This window comes from Gopherus evgoodei, chromosome 18 (genome assembly GCF_007399415.2).
Source record: "Gopherus evgoodei ecotype Sinaloan lineage chromosome 18, rGopEvg1_v1.p, whole genome shotgun sequence".
Lineage (NCBI taxonomy): Eukaryota > Metazoa > Chordata > Testudines > Testudinidae > Gopherus > Gopherus evgoodei.
Window position 1 is genome coordinate 6,624,379 of NC_044339.1, and position 20,643 is coordinate 6,645,021.

The window sequence follows — 20,643 nt, forward strand, 5'->3', positions numbered from 1 at the left end:
GCCAGCGTCTCCCCCCGGAAATCTCAAGTCTTACGTCCCCCTCACCCGCCTCCACTCCTGGAGCAATGGGCAGGGCTAGGCGTTGAGCTTCTCCACCCTTCCTGTAGGGGTCACTGATTTTTAGGGCTGCTCCTCTGCAAATTCTTCCTGCCTCCTCCAGCCTGGACAGTGGAAGGCAGAGGCCAGGCCCCGGACAGGATCTGCAAATCAGATCAGATAGATTCCCACCTCCCCATCTATCCCCCATAGTCCTTCCTGCACCTCATGGTCTTGTCTCCACTTGATGCCAGAGGGATTCAGACTTCTCTGCCTATGCAGGTAAAAATAATCTTTAGGAACTGGCTGAGTTTTGAGTGTTTGCAGCAGCAGGACGTCTCCCACCAGCCAGGAGCCTGCAAGGACCAAACTCTGGGCATCCATGATTTTCCCAGGCTTAGCTTTGTCTCGCTGTGAAAATCTTGGTGTTGCGTGTGTTGATTTGCTCACTGCTGTCACTTAGCTCCATTGCTATGGGTAGCTGCCAACCGGTAACCCTTGTCTGCAGTTTACATGGTTGGGCCGGGACAATAGGGTGGAGACCACGAGTTTCCACCTTGCAGATCCTTCCTGAACACGGGAGACCCGGTGACAGACCCTGGGTAGGGCCGACTGACCTTGGCCCGCCAGGCCAAGTTCTCAAGGCTGGTGGTGTGCAAAATCCACCAAGGGGTGGTCGCACCCCTTGTTCCTAAGGTGGAGCCCTGAGTTTGGCATTGCAGACACCAGCCATGCACGTCATCAGTCCAAGAGCTCCACGTTCAGACAGAGCCGTGGGAGCCATAGCTTCCTCCCTGGCTGGGATCTCTCCCTCCCGTGTGCTTCATCCTGGAGCGAACGCATGTTCTGGCTTAAATCATTTGCATGGCGGAGCTGGGCCATACCTTTCTCAGTCCGGGAGCAAATGGGGGGGGGGGGACAGAAACATGAGAGATCAGCCTGGGGTGACATGTTCAGAACTTGCTTCATGCAGGTGGATCGGATGGATCTGCTCCCGCTAGCCACTCTGTACGGGGGACTCCTGGTGCAGTTGGTGGCTGCCAGGACTGGACTTCGTACAGGTGCTCACCAGTGTCACTCTGGGCTTTCCCACTTCTTCTCCCTCTCTTCAGCATCCTGGTGTACGGCAGCGTCGACATGGGGACCCAGTGCCTGCTGAGCTGCCGAAGCCCTGGGCGGCAGCCTGTCCTCTGCCTGAAGCATAGCCCCGAGTACCTGTTTGCCGGACTGCAGAACGGCACGCTAGCTGCCTATGCCAGAAACAACGGTGAGTGTGGGAGTGGTGCACGGGGAGGCGGGCGCTTTGCTCTTGATGTGCCTTCCCCAGGGATCTGGAATGAGGTTGGGGAGACAGGAATGGTCTCCCAGCTGCAGGGCCAGTCTCTTTGTAATGCCTATGCCCTGGCTGCAGTGGGGCCGCTAGTTAACCCTTTGCTGCTGTTGCATTGGAACATTGCCCACGAATCCGTGCCTGGAACATGGGTGTAATGTGCCCAGTGTAGCTGGGAATTGGATCTTCCTACCAGCTGCCGTGCTCGGACTCTGGACAGTGGCCTGCAGAGTAACATGGCATGTTCAGAAGGGAAGGATGAGTCGGGGCATAGGTTAGCCCCTAGGGTGCGGGAGCCCTGCATTCAGTTCCTTGCTGTGCCACTGACTTCCTCTGTGACCTTGGCCAAGTAACTTAACCTTTGTGCATCATTTCCCCTATCTCTAAAACAGGAACAGTGTTGCCCTGCCTCCCAGGGGGGTTGTAAGGATAAATGTCTCAGATTGTGAGGCACTCAGCTCCTGCGGTACTGAAGGCCATAGACGTACCAAAGAGAGGTGATGTGATATTAAAGGGTCCCCTATACAGCAATAGTTAGTGTGATATCTAGAGCGCTGATTGGATTTACCGGCCTGCAGTTTTCAGTCAGTTATTGGCTATTCAGACACAGTAATTGTGGCCTTCCTGCATGGTCCAGTTGGGATTGGATTGCCCTAAATCTGTCGGGGTCGTCGCAAGCAGGACAATACTTAACTGATCCAACGGAGAGACAGGTTTGTCCAAACCATCCCTGGACCCCATAGGGAAAGTTGGTCCAAGTTTATTGCCAAGTGGTTTTGAAAACTTTCTTTCCTGCTATTGCAAATATATAAATATATAGATAGAAGTTAATTGGCTGTTCAGAATGCAATTGCTGGAATTCAGGATTCGTAACAGCTGCAGAAATAAACTCCTATTTGAGAATTATAGACTAATTTCCTATTGACGGGCTGTCACTTCTCTCTGGCAGAGAAGAGGCTGGTTGTCTCCAAATGGCTTTTAAACTTCCTTGCTCTAACTTCTAGTTGGCCAATGGACGTTTGTTTGGAGCCATTCAATCCAAGGAGCCTTTCTTGGCCTGCCAAGCTAGACAAGGGTTTGCCAAAGTGACACATCTGTCAGGATCACTTATTTCTCCCTTTTCCAGGAATGTCCATTTACCCGAATAAATAGAGTCCAACGAGGGACTGAGACTGATTTATGTGGCTGCCGAGGGCCAGAGCAAAGCCATAAACGCCATTCAGGTTCTCAAAATAGGCCTAAAATGGTTCGTACGTGCTGACCATTATCTTGGTCTCCATCAGAGCTTGAACCTGGGACCTTCAGAGCCCAAAGCGTGCACCCCTGCACCTTGAGCTAAAGGACTAAGCCCGTGTGCTGGTATTAGCAACAGACTCATAGCCTCAGTGGATCAGGCATAGGGGAAGATGCCTGAATGGCGGGTTATGCAGAGTTTTGGGCTAGGGATGATTTCCCCCTCTGGGTTGGCCGTTGGATGCCAGGTATTGTACGTAATGGTGTGGGGTGGTGAACACTCGCTCCTGTGGCCCCGAGGTCTCTGCTTTGTGCCCTCTCCTGGTGCTGCATTAAGCCGCTGGCATGGCTATGTCATCGCAGCCCGTTCAAGGTTATACACCGGGGGGGTGTGCAGAATGCTGACGCCACTTGGCAGTGTGTTGGGTTTTTTAAATGAGTTTTTGATAAGGCATTTATAGGTTTTAATTTAAGGGGGAGAGGCAAAAGGAAGCCATCTCCCAGGCAGGTGGGAGTATGTAGGAATGTAAATACGTGCACATATCTGCAGGGTTCATGGAGCTCTCGCTCCGTTGGATAAATATGGTAGGGAACCTGGCTCCCTTCACCGCACGGAGCGGGAACAGCTCTCAGCTCCGGCTCTGCATATCACTCCTCTCCTCTGATCTGAGACATCTCCACCTCCTCCCGGCCTCTCCCCTGCTGCTGGCCTTTGCTTTTTTGGGGGGGATCTGGCTCCCTGGGACTCATCCACTTCAATGACCTGCCACTCTGTGCCCCGTTCACTTCTGTTTCTAGTGCAGGAGGTTACCCTTAATAGCTGAAGGAGGGTGGTGTGGGTGGAGGGACAGGAGTGACTTTCTTGGCTGGTTTCTGTCCAGGTGTGTGGTGAAAGGGGCAGCAGACTGGTTTGGCACCCAGAGGGAGCGCATGGCATTGGTTTGCAGGGGTTCCAGTGAAGATCTCTGGAGTTTTGGAGCACAACTGTTCAGCCTGGCTTTGGAAGGCAGCTTGGGCCTGTCTACTCGTGTTTTGGGCACCTGTTGGCTCTGGGGATCTGGGGAGGGGGCCTGGGTTCCTTTCTCTCCGAGGTGCAAGATCTTTAGAGGCTGCAAGCTGGCTGTTTTCTGGAATGCACCTGGAGTTCTCAGGGCTGGTGGTCTGCAAAATCCTCTTTGACTTTATAAAGGGAGCAGATTCCCTCTGGAAGCCTTTCAGGGATAGCAAACAAGAGCCCTCGCAGTGTCGTTCATTACCGATTCATCTCCCTGACTCCCACTGCTCTTTAATGTTCTGCTGAAGCCATGGGAAATCTTGGTAGGACAAATCTGTGTCCGTGAAAAGCACAGTGATGGCGGGCCAAGGTCAGTCGGCCCCACCCAGGGTCTGTCACCGGGTCTCCCGTGTTCGGGAAGGATCTGCAAGGTGGAAACTCGTGGTCTCTGTCCTATTGTCCCAGCCCAACCATGTTAACTGCACCGATGTGGATGGTTCTCATCCTGTTAAGCCAACGGTGGGGCCCAGTCCTGTGAGGTCCTTGACTAGTCCAGCAGCCAGAGATGAAGGTGCTTGATGCGTCAACGGGGGGTGTTTAGCCTACTGGCTGGCAGCTGGATTCAGACATTGCCCTCAGCCGTTGTACAGCCAACAGCTGGTGTGGAGCTGCTCCGCATCACTTCACATCGGCCCCACTTCCAGAGGCAAACCCAGCCTAGTCTCATTGCTGGAAGGGGCTTGACTAGATGAGGATCCTGGGCTCCAGTCTCGAGGAGCCCCCCAGGGCATCTGCCTAGGCCATGGTCGCTAGGCAGGGCACTCTGATCACTGGAGTGCAGAGAGCCTGGATGTCCTGGTGCCATGGCTGTGGTGCGTGGACGGCAGTCACAAGCACACCTTGGTTTACCCCACGTGGAAGGGGATTTCTCCTTGGCACGAGGGGAAGAATCCCCTGTCTGCGGGAATCCCGAGGGTCCTGATTGCAAGGCCTGGTATGGATGGAACGTGGGTGGTTGTGGTATTTGAGGAGATGCGCCATCTTCACCATGAGGGTGCAGTCTCCACCCTGCTCCGTCGCTGGGTGCCCCCTTTCAGCCAGCGCTCTGCCTGTTTTCTCAGCCAAAGAAAGGCCATAAGAAGAGAGAGCGAGGGATTCGCAAGGCCCTTGCTGTGGCTCTTCTGGTTAATCTGAGCCTCAATTATTCATGTGCTGCTTTTCTCTGGGATGCCGTTAAAGTCGGATCCACTCTGTTGGCCCTGCCTCTCAGTGGAGGTGAGCCGGGTGTCAGGCAGGTGAGCCCAGGGAGACTTCATTCCTGCTGGGATTTCCATGGCTAAAGTCAGCTCCTGACTTCTGGAATTACTGACCCTCCCTCCCACTCCCAGTGTAGGGACCAAGGCACCGAGAGATGGTTGGGCAGTAGGAATGAAGCAGAGTTGCGTCCATGTGCCTGTGAAGCGTCCTATTCCCCCACAGGTGCAGGCCCACTTGGAGGAGAACAGTTTACTGCTGCTGCTAGGGGATGGAGCTACTCCTGTAGGTCAGGTGTAGAAGTCTGTGGTTTGGGGCTGAATGCCGGATGTTCTCCCACCACCGCCAGCACATAGCGCGGGTCACTGCATTCGCCTGGGGATGGCTGGGCCTCTACTCTGGTGGGTGCCTCCAAAGGTGATGGCCCCCGAGGAACTCTGACCTTGCCGTGGATGTGGGTACAAGGCTTTCCATGAGGCAATGACAGCTGTGTGTGTCTATGCCAGCGTTCAGGCTGCACCTTGAGCCGCTGAAGATTAGAGAGTTGGGATGGGTCCTACGTCTGGCTTTCACGTGTGATCAAGGAGACCTAGTGTGACTCTGGCTGGCAGCGCTGGAGGGAAGGGGATGGATCTCGATTGCTGCAGGACAGGCAGGGGGCTGAGAAGCCCAAAGGCATTATGGGAGGCATGGGGGAGGATGCTCTGTTGAGCTCCCCTCTCCTGCTCCTGGGAGACCCATTTTCGCCGGGTTAGGAAATACCCCTGTGTGACCACTAGAGGGTAGGAAAGAGCCTGAATGAACCTGCAAGTCTGTACAGAGACATTCGTAAGGTGCTTGGGTCCCTCTGCCCCTCCAGGAGCTGAACAAAGCTGCGGTATCCCCTGAAAGGGGCCTGGCTCACACGGGAGCAGCGCCCCAGTCCGTGGGCAGAGCCGTGCTTGGGCTCTGGCTTGGGGGGGCGTTTGAGGGGAAGGCAGGGAATGTGTAGAACAGCAGAGGGTCGGACTCCACCAGCTCCCGGGACGGATTAAAGCAGCGGGGCCGTGGAGAAAGGAACGTGTGCGGGAACGTGGCTGCACTAACCTTGTAGTTACAGAAAGGGAGGCTAGTTCCTGAGCTGCAGTATGATCCCAGATGTGGGTCTCTGCTGATCCCTGTCCTCTGGCTTTAACATGGAGGTAGGCAGTGCAGCCTTCCCAAGGCTTCGGGACCTGGCCACCGGCCAAAGACGGGTGTGCAGTCCAGACCGCCGACAGAGTCCTCAATCCCTCGTCTGCTCAAAGGAGCTCTGCTAAGGGCCTGGGCTCAGAAGAGCAACCCCTGGGCGTCGCCAAAGGGCTCTGGTTATCTCCCAGCCCTCGGATTTCAGAAGTCTCGTGCGGTGGTGCTGGGAGTGGGCTCCCAATGGTGGAGTGCAGCATGGTGGGAATGTCACTTTTCCAGTTGAGCTAAAGGGGCTTTGCCTTTGCCAGTGCTGCTGGTGGCACTTGTCAGGGGCACGGGGTCCTAGTGAGACCAGTAAGGCTGCCTGGAAAGCCAGAGAAATCAGGGATGAGGGAGGTAAGAGCTAGTCTGGGTTGAGTGTCCGCAGAATGGCTCTCCCCTCGGCCTGGGCACCCCAATGCTCATGTTGATAGCAGCTGGTAAGCGTTAGGGGATCCCTTCCTCTTCCAGCTGGTGCGTTCCCCTCAGCTTCTCCTCTGGGCGTGAGGGAACAGTGAGTGTCATGTTTGTGACAATACGTCACCGCGCTGTTACTCGACATGTGCCGCGGTCGTTTTCTGTGCCGCTGCATCAGGAAGCTGCTAAGTTTCTTTCTGTTCCATTTTCCTCCATTCCTTCTCCTTGGCCAGAAGGGCAGAAATTAGCAAAGCATCGGTTTACTCTCCCTTCCTCTTGCTTGGTGTGACGCCAGCATCTCAAGCTTTTCCGCCCTAAAAAAGTATTTGTAGTTTCTTCCAGGGCTGCTCCTCAGAGCCCAAGGGTTTTGGGCCAGATCCCCAGTTGGCACAAACTGGTATAGCGTCCCTGAATCAGTAGAGCTGTGCCAATCTGTGCCAGTTCTGGGTCTCCCAAACCCAGGAAATGGCCAAGGTGGCTGACCAGCTGCTTTCAGTCCTGATATTCCGTTCTTCTGCAGAGGTTTTTGATGTGAAGCACCTGATGAGGGCTTGGTAAATAATTCAAGAAGAAATGTCTCCATAAATTCTCTTGCAGATTCTTAGGCCGCACGTAACTGGTCTGTTCTTTCAAATGAAATCACACATTTTCTGGAACAGCCGATGTTAAGTGAATATTGCAGAAGGGCTCAGAGAGCTCCAAAAAACCATCTGAGATTTGAAAAACAGACCTTACGGGGAGAGACTTAAATAGATTAAGATCATTATCTTATCAAAGAGAGGGCTAAGGGTTGACTTGATTACAAACTACAGGTACCAGGGAAAAGAGATCTGCTGTTAGGAAGTCCTTTCATGTAGCAGATGAAGACATGACAAGATCCAGTAGTTTGCAGTTTAAAAAAAAAATCATTTGGGGAATAAGATGCTAATTTTTAAGTGAGGGCAATTAGCCACTGAAACAGCTTAGCAAGTGGTGGTGGTGGTGAATTCATCACTGCAAAGCTTTAAATCCAAATTGGATGTCTTTTGAAAAGATGCTCTGTAGTTCAGCTGCAAATTAATCGGCTCTGTAGTGTCACTTCAATAGCAGGAAAAAATTTCCTTCGCGGCAGGAATGATGGGGTGAAATTCTATGACCTGTGCTATCTTGAAAAAAGAAGACTGGGGTAGGGGGGACCTGATGGTCTTCAGGGCTGTTCTAAAGAGGATGCTGATTTATTGTTCTCCGTTTCCACTGAAGGTGGGACAAATAGTAATGGGCTTAATCTGCAGTGAGGGATTTAGCTTAGATGTCAGGAAAAGATTTCTAACTACAAGGATGGTTAAACTCTGGAATAGGTTTCCAAGGGAATTTTTTAAGAACGGGTTGGACAAACGCCTGTCAGGGTGGGTCTAGGTTTGTTTGGTTCTTGGTCTTTCCTCAGCACCAGGGGCTGGGCTCTGGAGGTACCTTCCAATACTACGTTTCTATGGGCTTCAGTGTAGGCCTGGGCTCTGAATGCTGGATGCTGATAGTGGTTCCTTCCAGGCATTAAAAGCTGTGAACCTTTGCAAACGCGACTGCATAAGGAACCTGACCAGAAGCGGCGCGTATCCAATCAGGGAATGAACCATACAACCTGACCTGGGTCTAATGAAAATGGTGAGAGTTTTAAGGTGTCGAATGTGAGACAATGCTCCTGGCTGAGTGGTGGGCAGAGAATTATTGCCAATGACAAGTTGGAGAGCAGCGAATTGTGTGCGTGAAGAGGGGAGAGATTTAGTGAATAAAAATGACCTGGTGGAAATGTCTCAAAGGCGTTGAGGAACCTGAGCTGGAAACATCCTGCCTGGACTCTCGGCCGCAGTGGTGCTGGTTCGTGGTTTCATACTTTGGGTTGAGTTCAGCTTGGGGCTTCAAGCAGGGATTCAACCTCTGTTTCATCTGAAGAACAACGGCGTGTCCTCCCCAGACTTGCAGCACACTTCCCCTTTGAGTCCAGAGAAGCAACGGGCATTGAGCGGGGAATGGTTCTTCCAGACTGGATGTGGAGTTGAACTGCCCAAACTTCCTCAAAGTCTAGGGCTGAGGGCCCATCAGTCCTTTGGGCAGGGCGGCTTCAGTTCAGATCTCTCAGAAGCCCGGCACTCAAATGACTTGCCCACGCTTCCTCAGATAGACTCACTGTTCCTGGTCCTGTTTCTGCTGGTGACCAACAGCAGAAGTAAGGAAGGTGTGAGACACCTTGAAGTTGGGAGTCTAGGAATAACCTACCCATGAGTGGGTGGGGCTGGGTAAAGTTCCTTCTTGAACCAGTTAGAGTGGATGGGAATGGTTATAGAATATCAGGGTTGGAAGGGACCTCAGGAGGTATCTAGTCCAACCCCCTGTTCAAAGCAGGACCAATCCCCAGACAGATTTTTACCCCCATTCCCTGAATGGCCCCCCTCAAGGATTGAACTCACAACCCTGGGTTTAGCAGGCCAATGCTCAAACCACCGAGCTATCCCTCCCCGCTGTGGCCTACAATGTACAGCTCAGACTAGGTGACCTGACCTTAGAGGCCGATGTGTGCCCTGCCGCAGGAGGGGTTTCTGTCCCAGCTTGGCACCACAGTGAGAACCCCCCGAAGGCAGCAGGCAATTGATCTGCCCTGTTTCCCTGCGCTGCACCACCCGCCATTGGCAGTGTCATGGCTCTTTTTTTCTTCTCAAGTCTCCGGTTTAATCCGTAACCTCGTCGCTTTAATTAGAGCTTCCTGAGTGTCCCCGTTTCCCTGAAGAGATGCCGCTGCCTCCGGCTCTTTCAACCATTTGTAGAGTCATGCGCGCTGCGGGGCGGGAGTTGGGCAGCAAAGGGATCCTTTCATGGTTCACGTCAGGCAGGTGCCAAGAGGGGTCAACCTGCAGCAGAGGCCGCCGCTCAGAAAATACTCGGGGTGGGAAAGGTCATTCCTGCCGCGCCTTTTGTGGGGAAATTGGCGCTGCGGGATGCCCTGATGAAAGAGCCGAGGCAGTTCAGTTCCTCTTAACGACAGGCCGGGCCTAGCGCGGGGAAGTGCTGAAGGGCACGGGAGGAAAGCTGCCGCACAGCCGTGTGCCAAGGCCCGTTTCTTAAATTGCATTTCAAAGCTCTGGTGCAAAGAGCCGCATGGTGCTGCCGCTGCAGACATGCTTCTAACTGGGCAGATGTGCACTGCCGTGCATGTTATCTGTGATCCCCTCGCACCCCCGTGCCCAGCACCCTCCTGTCCCATCTGAGAACCCCCCACCTTTCTCCTTGGATCCGTTTAACAGATGGAGCTAAGTGGCAGTTGGAAGGGCTGCAAGGCTGGAATAATCACCGCAAAGGCAGGGAAATGTGACTGGGTCTTGTGCGAGGAACAGCCCGTTCCCTGCAACAGGGTGCTTTGCGCAGGAGGCCGCAAGCCAGCCAAGTTCTGCCACCTGGCTCGGCCTCCCCCTCCGATCTGTTCTCCATGCCCGTGGGATGGCAGAGGAAAGGGAGTTAGTCCCCTGGAGGTTGCCTCCCAAGTTCAGGGAGAGTGGCAAGGGAGCCGTCACTGGCTGGAAAAGACGTTTGTACAGTCCTCCTCAGTATTTTTGTTTTCTGTGTGTGAGCAATCCCACGCCATCCCCTCTCGCCTGCAGCTTGCAGCCTGGTTATAAATAGACCGTGCATGCTGTCAAGGCTTCAGGGAAGAGAACTGTGCTTGTTTTCCTGCTGCCGCATTCAGAATGTGGAGGCATCAGGTGAGACTTGATTTGTAGGGGGAAGAGACGTTGCTGCCCTGCTGAGCCAGCCACCCGAATTCCTGTAGCAGGCCAGCTCCCCTCTTCTGCCTCCAGCCCTGCTGGAGATGCCGCCACAGAGTGGTGGATGTGCTGGGGAGGGCCAAGTGTGAAGCCAGAGGCTTCCAAACTCAGGTCCATGGACGCGTGGCCTGGGTTCTGTGGGGAGCGTCGGAAGGATCCTGCCCACTTTCAGTGGCTAACGCTCCCTGGATGTAGGTGTTGGCAGCGACGTCTTTTCCTGCTGTTTACTGTTGCATGGAATGAATGGCTGCAGATGTCCCAGGGAGTGGTGAGCTGGTGAACGGGCAGAGGGATGGTGCAGGAGTGGGGCTCCAGCTGTCTATTGAAATGTGGGTCTGCCATGGTCGTAGCATGAAACGCCCCGGGCTGGGTTTCAGCTGGGGATCAGAGTCTGATCAGAGACTCCTGAGGGTAAAGCCCTAGGCGTTGCGGGCTGAGATCTGGCTCCAGGGGGCCTTTCCTCCTCTGGTCTATGATGACAGGTCTCTGATATTTGCTCTCCTTTTATTTTCTGCAGGGGGGCTGTGGGACCTCGAGGCGCAGCCCACCTGTCTGGAGGTGGGGACTGGACCGGTGCAAACCCTGCTGACTCTGGATGACACCGTGTGGGCCAGCTGTGCCAACCAGGTCACCGTGCTGGATGCTGCCACCCTGCAGGCTCAGGTACTGCCGTGGCTCAGTGCCCCTTGCCACGGGCAAGGCTGGGTGCCAGGATTCCAACCTCCTTTGGGGTGGGGGGTTCCTTCCTTTCCGCCCTCCCCACACGTACTCTCAGCTCCTCGAACTAGGTGCTGGGTGACTGACCAGCTGGCCCAGACGAGACCTGGCCTAGGCTCCTATTGGTGCTACACTGACCTAGTGTCAACTCCTCTCCTCACTCCTGCATCTGCGTGGGACGTCCCAGCGAGTTTCTGGCCTGTGCTCTCTGTATGGCTGCGCACAGATTGCTCTGGCTGTGAGATGCGGAAGGTGGCTGGGATGGGGTGAGCTTTGCTTGCACTCTGAGGGCAGCCAGGGGTGGGGAGGTAAGGGTCTGGTGTGATGGCTGGACATGCCGGGGTGAGACTCTTGCTGCTTGGGGTCACTGTGGCTTTAGCCCACCTGCCCACGCAGCCCCAGTCTCATCCTTAGCGCTGGCAAGTGTTAACTCCAGCCACTCTGGACCGAGCCTGGCCTACCCTGCATGCTCTTCCAGGAGACCTTTGTCTCAGGCTTGTTCCTTACTTGCTTTGACGCCCTGCGGAGTGAAGGCCGGAAGGATTACAAGGGAAGAGGCCGGTGCCTGGGGCAGCCTGGCTGTGCGCCCCTCGCCGGGGCTCTGAGCGGCATGAGAATGGCACTCGGACAGCAGGCACAGAACCCGTGGAAGCGTGCGGCCGGGCGGAGCTTCGTGCTCTCGGTGCTCCTGCTCGCGTGTGAGGTCCCTCTGACCCCTGGCTTCGGATGCAGCTGGAGAGTGACTGGATGTAGGGGAATGAAGGGAACTGCCAAAAGCACTGGCCTGGTGAGCCGGAAAGGGGACTGCAGCTGCTGCTGGTTGAGGGAGATGGGGAGGAAGGAGCAGCCCCTGACAAGGTGCCTGGGATAGCCAAGCAGGGATGCTGGGTGCTCAGTGGTGGCCAGGAGCCCAGGGCGACGTTGGGGGGCTGTGTGGGTTGAGGCAGCGAGTGACACTGTGCGAGTGGGTGAAGATGGCACCAGAGCTACGTAGGGAGGAGCCTGAGGACAGAGCCACTTAAGGAGTGTGGTGGGTGAGGACCGGCTGTGGGAGGGTGGATTGGTAGAGAGCGGGGAGGTTGGCAGCATGACATGCAACCCGGCTAAAGGATCTGGAATGTATTTGGGGAGTGGGAGGGGGTTGCTGTTTGGATGTGCCCCAGTGCACACAGGATCTCTTGCACCTAGTGGGACTGGCTGACTTCATCCCAGATGCTCCCCCAGCAAGGATGGGCTGAGCTCACTTCCTCAGCCAGAGGCCTCTGCTCGAGTGCCTCCGAGTGTGTCTACAGACCAGAACTCCATCTAGCCAACTTCAAATACCAGGCGCTCTGAAGCGGCGGCAGGCTGGGCTCGCTGCTTGGGTACCTGCTCTAGGACCCAGGTGGCTGGTACAGCCCGTGCTGCCGTGGTTTTACCGCTCTTGTTGTTGGTGTGAGTTCGGTTAAGGCTAGCTCGGATCCGTCTACACGTGCTGCAGGCACACCTCCAACTGGAGTGTAGACAGACCCCTGGGGCTGGCCATCAACCCAGCTGCCTCGCTCAGGGGTGTGAAAAAGCCACACCCCTTAGTGACGTAAGTAAGTTGACATGCGTCCCTGCATAGACAGTGCTGGGCAGATGGAAGAATTCTTCCGTCAACTTGGCTACCACCTCTCAGGGTGGTGGATTAACTTCAGCAATGGGAGAAGCCCTCCCACCGGCATTAGGTAGTGTCCACACTGATGCCCCTGTACTGCTGTAGCAGTTCAAGTGTAGACGGGCCCTCAGTGTGTCTGCAGTGACTAGCTGGGCTCCTGGAGATGGGGCAGCCCTTCCCCTATGCCTGAAGGGTGAGCCAGCCCCTTGAAAGATGGCAGAGAACCCTTTCTGTGACTGGCTCAGCCAGCCCCGGCTTGCCTCACGTGTGAAAGACCAAGGCAGGATTTGTGGGCAGTGCCCTGCCTGGCCACTGCGTGCAGCTGTCGCGGTGCACAAACTGCTGTGGCTCAGCCGTTCTCTGGACAGATCCATCCCGGGCCCGCTCCCCCACTGTCTAATAGCAGGCCTCTAACGACGGTGCATTTCTCGGTTGAGCACTCCCCGCACTCCGGCCGACCACGGCCTTCCTCGCCGTGCTCCCATGCTATTATGGAGATGGAGATGGGGACGGGCTGCTCCCGGACTGCATGTGCCCCAGCCTCTCTGCCACCTCATGCCTAATGAGCTGCGATTTGATTGGAAATGTCCCTCGCCGTGCAGGGGGAGCATGCTCGCTTCGTGTCTATCAGAGCGCCGGGCGCACTGTTAGTTAACCGGCCTCCCATGCCCGCCAGCTCCCCGGCGGGGACAAGTTAACCATTTGCTGGTTGAATGGGACACATCGGCCGGCCCGGCTTGTCTGGGCAAATGGGCCTGGCACCCTCGTGTTCTAGTGATTCCACAGGTCATACTGGCAAGAGATGGTCAGAAGCTTGGCTTGGCAAACCCAAAGGCAGGGGTGGCATCTAACCCACTGGCAGTGAGTGTGAACTGTCTTGTGGTGGTTGTACAATGCCAGACAAAAGCGGGGTCCTATTCACGGCTGGTCTCTGGGTATTTCCATACTACAGATACCTGCAGTAACTCGGCACACAGAGAGGATAAAGGATCTACTACTACGAGTGGTTGAAGGCGATCTCCTTCCGCTCCAGCAGAGGCCGGTTTGGATGGAGTGTGGGTTTAACAAAGGCCAGGTGCTTGGGAAGCCCTAGTGAAGGGGATTATAAATGCCTATGTGAAGGTGACAGGCTCACGGGACTCGGTGCCGAGTTCACGAAGCAGTGGGGCTCGCTGGAAGGGCTGGCATGGGTGGGATTCAGCGGTCCCCTGAGTTGGGGAGTTAGCTTATAGGAGAAGCGGAGGCTTTAAAATAGACTTTTATAGTGTATTGCACTTTCTGGCTCTGAAACGGTTCAGTACAGATGCAGCAGCACCATAAGACTCCCCAGTGCTTTACAGTGCCCAGTAAGAGCCAGGGTATGTGCCCTGCCTGCCCCCTCAGAGCTCATGGCACCCCGCTCCCCAGCTGGTACTGCCTGGTCAACTTTGGGGGACCCCATAGCCATGCTGCAGACTCAAGTCTCAGATGATAAAGCTGGTGTAGCTGGCAGCACGCTAGGTGCCCCCTGACGAGGTGTAATTGGGCTCCACTCTGAGCCAAGCTGAGACACAGGCCCTGAGATTCGATGGGCCCCAAACGTGGGGGACAAAGAGGCATTTCAGGCTGCTTTGGAGGCTTCCCGCTGGGCCTGGTGCGGGCCGCTGGAACTTGGATTTGGCAGGCTGCCATTTGAGTCCCTCGCCTGGCCTGTGCATGCTCTCGGCGGGAGCTGCTGGTGAGGGTGAGGTGGAGTCCGCACTCGGGGACCTGCGTTCGTTCCCAGGGCGGGGCAGCCTTGGTGATGAGTCAGGCCCTCTGCAATGTGAGCCAAGCTGCCCTTGGCTGGATTCCTCCTGCCCGATGAGCTGCGTGGCTGCAGCTCGTTAGTCAATGGGGTGAAAGCACAAGCTTCCAGCTGACGATGGGCTGGGCGGCATTGTTATGGTGCTTTTTATTTTTCCCCCGCCTCTGCATTGGAGGGCAAACTCCCCACGGCGCGTGCATCTCTCCAGCTGCTATAAGACCTTCTCTCCTGTAGAGAGCATTGTGCTGGCCGCTTTAACTCAGGTGCCGGACCTGACGTGCCTGGGCTCTGAGCTGCTGACTGCCAGATCGCAGGCACCCTCTGATACCTCCTGTCAAATGACTGCGCGGCAGTGTGTCCATTCGGCAGAATCAGTCGCATCCGCTCATGCTGGTGAACCGGGTAAGGCTCTCATGAGCCCCTAAGGAGCCAGCCTGGCTCTGGGAGAGGGGACTGCAGCCTGTTCCTTCCTTTCTTCCCCTTAAAGGGCCACTCAGGTATGCCGTGCAAACCCACCCCTAGCATGGGGGCTGCCCAACTACCACCCAGGGAATAATTTTGGCCTCCTGGCCCTGGTTGCTGGGGAGGATGGGAGCACTGGAGAGAAGCTAGCTTGACTCCCCAGCCCCAGGTGAGGTTTTTGAGGGGCCACGCATAGAATCCCGCCCTCTATCCCCACTCCTATCTCTGTTTAAACTTGTAAACTGGAGGGTGGGACCTTGGAGATGAGATAGGAGCCCAAAGTGTCGTGTTTCTGAGGAGAAATGCTCTTTAACCCCTGCAATTCCAGGGAGGAGGGGTGTTATCACAATTGTACAGCGGGAGGCACAAGAGACCTTCCAGCGGCGCGGCTGTATGATGCGGCTGCGCTGCCGCGAGTTCCCTAGTGTAGCCGCTCTACCGATGAGAGAGAGCTCGCCCGTTTACTTAACCAACCCCCACAGGAACGGTGGGAGTGCCTCCCACCAGCGTAGCGCCGTCTACACCAGCTCTTAGGTCGGTGTCACTGACGTCACTATGGGGGTGGCTTAGTCACGTCCCTGAGCGACACATTTTCTGCCCACAGAAGTGGTTGTGTAGTCGTAGCCAAAGGCAGAGAGGCCAAGTGATTTGTCTGAGGTGGTGCAGCTACAGGCAGGACTGTTCTGAAATTCAGCTCAGGTCTTATCTGCCAGACCCTGCTTCCTCCGTTTTCCATGGTGCCAGCCTTGGCTGGAAGAAAAGAATCGAGTCCTGGATCCCCAGCTGAGGTGTCAGTGGCCCACACCCGCAGCTTAGAATCCAGCCCCTAGGGCCGAGCAGCCATGTTCCAGCGCCGCACCTCGAGGTGGCTACGGTCTGAGCTGCCAGCCTCGCCTCGGCGACTGTATAACACCCTGGCCGGGCAAGCTGCAGACCCTGGCCTTTTTGCTCTTGTGATTAAGACCAGCAATGTGCTAGCGGCTTTGAAAAGGGATCAATGCTGCATTTAGCTTGCATTTACACTGGGCTAGAGATCCCCACCCGGGGAGGGGTCGGTGAGCTGCAGTCGGGTGGGGATGGGGGAGCAGAGACTGACACGCACGTCGACAGCCAAGCTGAAGTGGAAACGTTGAGAGGAGGCGTGCGCGAGACGGGGGGAGCCGGCCTTCCACACCCGCCCTCCCATTTCCATTCCATACGGGACCGAGGTGAATTCGATCCATATTTAATAGCGAGCCGCTCCTGCTGGCCACTGAACAGGAAATAGGTTTTCTTCTGCTGGCTACAGCTAATGACAGTCCCCGCAAACATCACACACGCTCCGTCTCGCCAGCCGTTACCCCTCCGCGGGCCGGGGTGGGAGTGGGAAGCTCTTCTCAAGGAAGACGGAGGGTGACCCGGGGCGCTTATTACCTGTAATTGCGGCACTTCACAGTGTGCGGCAGCCAGGGTTGAAGGCCGGGGACAATCATCAGCGCTGTTCTCCGGAGCTGCTCTTTGCTGTCAGACGTGTATTTGTATGTGTCGCAGAAAACTTCTTCTCCACGTCGCCTCCCCATCACGTGTGATTCTGCCTTTTTCCCTTCTTGTGCCTGACCAACCCCAAGGCCTGGCAGATTCAGGGTCGCACAGTTCTCTCTTCCAGCCACGGCTTCTCCTTTCTAACTCCCCTGGACCGATGCTGGAAGGAGTTGGCATTGATGCCAAAGGGGGACTGCGTCCCTACACGCTGGCACTTTTCTGCACTCCGCTCCAGCAACGCATGGTAGTTCTGGCCGGCAGCACCCACTGCCAGGCTGTGCACACAGCCCCACCCGTACACCTCCATCCAACCCAGCAGTGCGCCCTGCTCCACAACTCTGCCTGGGCACTTCAGCAGAGTGCAGGAGGCTTCTGAGTGGGTCTGGATCCCCAAATGATCTCTGGCAGGTCTCCCCCTAGCCTCTGCTGGGGCTGTTCATCAGAGCGGAAATCTCCAAACAGCCCATCTGCGTGGAGAAGGGAAACAGGCCGGAGCTACTGAGCCTTGTCAAGGCTGTGGATATGAGGCAGTGCGAGGAGTAGGCTTAATGCAGTGAGCGGGAGAAGCCCAGCAGACGGCTTGAGGAGGGTGATGTGGCCCTAACCCTGAGGGAGGAAGACGATTTCTAGCGGTGGTGTTCTGTATAGCCCTCGTGTGGGAGGAGAGCATCGGGGGGCCGGTGAGGTTACTATGCGTTACCGTTTGTGCTGGGCTATGCAGTAGGGTCTCAGATACTATGGCGCCGGGCAATATAAAACCCTGACAGAGGATCAGGTCTCCGTTATGCACATAAGTGACAGCAGGGTCCCTGCCCGGAAGATCCCATCAGATATGAAGACAAGATGCGACAAAAGATGGACAAACCACATGAGGAAGGATGAGGGTAGTGGTGAGTTCTCAGCGACTTAAGCTAACAATGCGTGATGGTCCTAAATACGTGACAACTAGCGAGGGAGGGCAGCATAAGCTGCTGCTGTTCCAGGGAGGTCACTGAAGTTGCATCAGATGACACCAGCTGAGGCTCTGCAATAGTGTGTCTGCATAACAGAGAGATGCACACATGCACCCACCCAATGTCTTCATTATCTGGCTTTCTTGTAGACATGGCAGCAGAAGAGTCTTGGATGGGGAGTCATGGTCTTACAGGCAGATCCAGGGGGCACGTTCCATGCATGCAAGCCAGCTGGAAGGAAACGTGCAGCTTGTTATGGACAAAGCAGACAGACCTGGTGGTTGGGGCTGATGTAGTTAGCAGAGAGCAAGTTGAGGGATGACCTTGCACAAAGGGCTCCTCTAAAGCAGCCAGCCATAACAAGAACCTGGCTGTGGTGTCATAGGGGAAGAGGTGAGGGGGATTTTAAGACCACGCCGAGTTTAAAGCCGGCAATGCAGTGATAGGGCTGAAGTTAACCTGCCTTTCGCTGTTCTACGTGAATTACCTTCCTACAGCTCTGGCAATTATTGTGTAGCGGTGCCTAGTACTGTTGGCTAGCTGGCCTTTCACCCCAGAGCTAGCAATGCTTCTCACTACCCAGTCTGAGATGGGAGCCAAGGCAAAAGCTCTCCTTGTTGCTTGGCCTAAGAAGGGAGTGTTGAATAGTCTCTTCTCCCGCCCTTAAATTTCACATTTAGTGCCTAAACTTAGTTTGCATGTATTAGCGGCTGTAAATCTATCGTAACAATGGGGCCGGCGATGAATAATACATTGCGAGGCTGTATTAGTTTTCTCTCTCCTGTCTTATTTATGACATGAGCCGGTTGGGACCTTCTGTGAAAAGGGGGAGCAGGGGGGAAGTGTCCATGTGGGGCATGCTGGGTAATACTATGCAAATCGGCATGTGGACTGGGAAATTAACCAAGTTTTAGGAAGGCTGCAAAGCTGCCAAAAGGGCAGAGATCCAACATTCGGGCCTCCGGGGTGCAGTCTCGAGGTCTCACTTTCCTCCACTAAGTCCTTTCTCTACTCTTAGTTCATTCTTAATGAAAAGAGCAAACTCAGGGGGACAGATGGAAACTGAAATTGGACAAATGGCTTGCCAGGCGTTCTGTGGCTAACTAGTTGGGTCCTGAAATTGTAGACGGGGAAGCATCATCGAATGGGTATGTTTCTCGTGGGACCCTTCAGGGATCAGTTCTTGGCCCTGCGCTATTGAACATTCTTATCAATGGCCTGGAAGAAAACACAAAATCATCGCTGATAAAGTTTGCAGCCGGCGCGCACTTTGGAGTGATAAATAATGAAGAGGGCAGGTCGCTTATCTGGATTGTTTGATAAGCTGGGTGCCAGGAAGCGATACGTGTTAGTATGGCTAAATGTTAAGGTGTACATCTGGGAACAAAGAACGTCGGCCATACGTACAGGATGGGGGATTTTCTCCTGGGAAGCAGCAACTCTGAAAAAGATTTGGGGTTGCAGACTGGTCTGTATCACCTCCCTGGTCTTAGACAAACACTGTCATCTACAGGTGCCTGGGTGGAAGGATGAGGTCTCACCCTAGCTCTGCCATGGACTTGTTGGGTGGCCTTAGGTCATGGGTGACTTGGCCGACTTTGAGGTGCCGAGTGTCTGCAGCTCCCACTGAAGCTGGGGACTCAGCGCGCCTTGAACTCAGGCCACTTGTCTCTTAATTTCCCCATCTCTGAACGTGGATAACACCTGACCACCTTCCTCCTGGGGCGGCGTTGCGTTAATTAACACTCCTACTGCAGTTTGGGGACGTACAGCATTGTGTTAGCGCTGCGTATTGACAGCTTCCTCCTCCTCGTAGCAGTTGAACAGTCACTTAACCACATTATTACTTCTCTTATGACTAACGTGAGCCACCAGAAGTATAATGGCATCTCTGCAAACCCCCTCTGGTTATGGTATAAATAGAATTTGACGGAGCGCTGTGTAATCGGCTCTTGTATGTGTCTCTCTTTGAAAAAATGGTCAGAAAGGAAGAAGAAAAGAGTGCCCTCTCTTAGTGAGCTCAGGAGAGTGGGGTCAGTGCCAATCTGGGTTTCTGGGTAGGGCAGCTGCAGGTGGTAAGGAAGAACAAATGACTTCCTGGCAACTGCCGTTCACATCGTGCCAGCGTGCGTCGATAGCCGGCATCCTAAAACCACCACCTGAGAGTGTGGTGGATTTTGCCTGCCAGAGAATGGTTCTTTTGGCCATCCCAGAGTTCATCCTGTAGACGGTACAGCTGGGGAGGCCTTGAGTTAGAATAGGCTTGGGGTTAAGGCCCTGGGGAGCTTAGCTCTAATTCCCCTTTCTGCATGACTTAATCTGTCTGTGGCTCAGCTGCTCCTCTGTGATAACCCATCCTTCATCTGCCTGGTCTATCCAGGTTGCAAGCTCTGCTGGGCACAGACTGTCTCTTACTGTGTATCTGTACAGCACCAGCCTAATCAGGCGCTGATCTCTACTGGAGCCTCTAGGTGCTGCTGGAACCCAGTTCATTAATAATCACACCCAAGGGGTTAATTTTCCTGCATAAATATAGATGCAGTAGCCACCTCGACCAACTTCTCCTTTGGAGACCATGGTGCACCTTGGAGTGTTCATTCCAAGCTTAGCTTCCATATGGCTGGAGTTGGAATGATCATCTATCTGCTCCTTGTTTTTTCGAATGTTTCTAGTGAAAACCCCAGTGCGGGTGTCTTATGGAAAGAAGCATATGAGGAAACAATCCCACTTCAACATCCTTGGACCTCTCCTCCACTAGGGAGAGGCTGGAGGGGATATTTAAATCGAGGGTTAATAAGAACACATGTTCCAGGCGATGGAGGCATTAGAAAATGCGGCAGGTTCTCTCGCAGGGGAGATGAGGAGCTGCTACATTATTCCCATAATTGGACAGAAGAAACAACAAATTGAATAGAACGAATGAGGGGAAAATCCATAGTAGTTTGTTATTCTAATAAGAGCTGGTTTCTTTTCATGCAAAATGTCAAATTAAAAAACCTAAATTAAAAAAAAAAAGTTAAGGTAAAGATTGAGAATTGACGTCCATAAAGTGACGTTGGGAAACTCTCTCTGATCTGATCCAGCTACTGGCCTTAATGTTTCTACCCTCAGTTACCCCATGGTCCGTGGGCTGTAAACACTCGTTGGGTATGGATAGTGTCTCATCTGAAAGTTCTAGCACTGCTGCTGTCATTCCCAGGTAATACGATCTGTATTATAATGTGACCTAGAGGTCCCAGCTGGGATCTGAACCTTGTTCATAGTCATAGAGTCCAAGGCCAGAACGGACCACTAGATCGAG

The 20,643-nt window shown here is 54.4% G+C and overlaps 1 protein-coding gene across 15 annotated transcripts in view; it reads left to right on the top strand.

Moving 5' to 3' along the window:
- The window catches only part of ARHGEF10L (Rho guanine nucleotide exchange factor 10 like), a 167,760-nt gene that overhangs the window by 122,602 nt on the left and 24,515 nt on the right, over positions 1–20,643 (top strand). For all 15 annotated transcript variants that reach the window (XM_030537192.1, XM_030537193.1, XM_030537194.1 and 12 more), the window contains 2 exons: positions 1,149–1,303; positions 10,782–10,927. In XM_030537192.1, the coding sequence (XP_030393052.1) occupies positions 1,149–1,303; positions 10,782–10,927 (301 nt within the window). The remainder of the gene's footprint in view (positions 1–1,148; positions 1,304–10,781; positions 10,928–20,643) is intronic.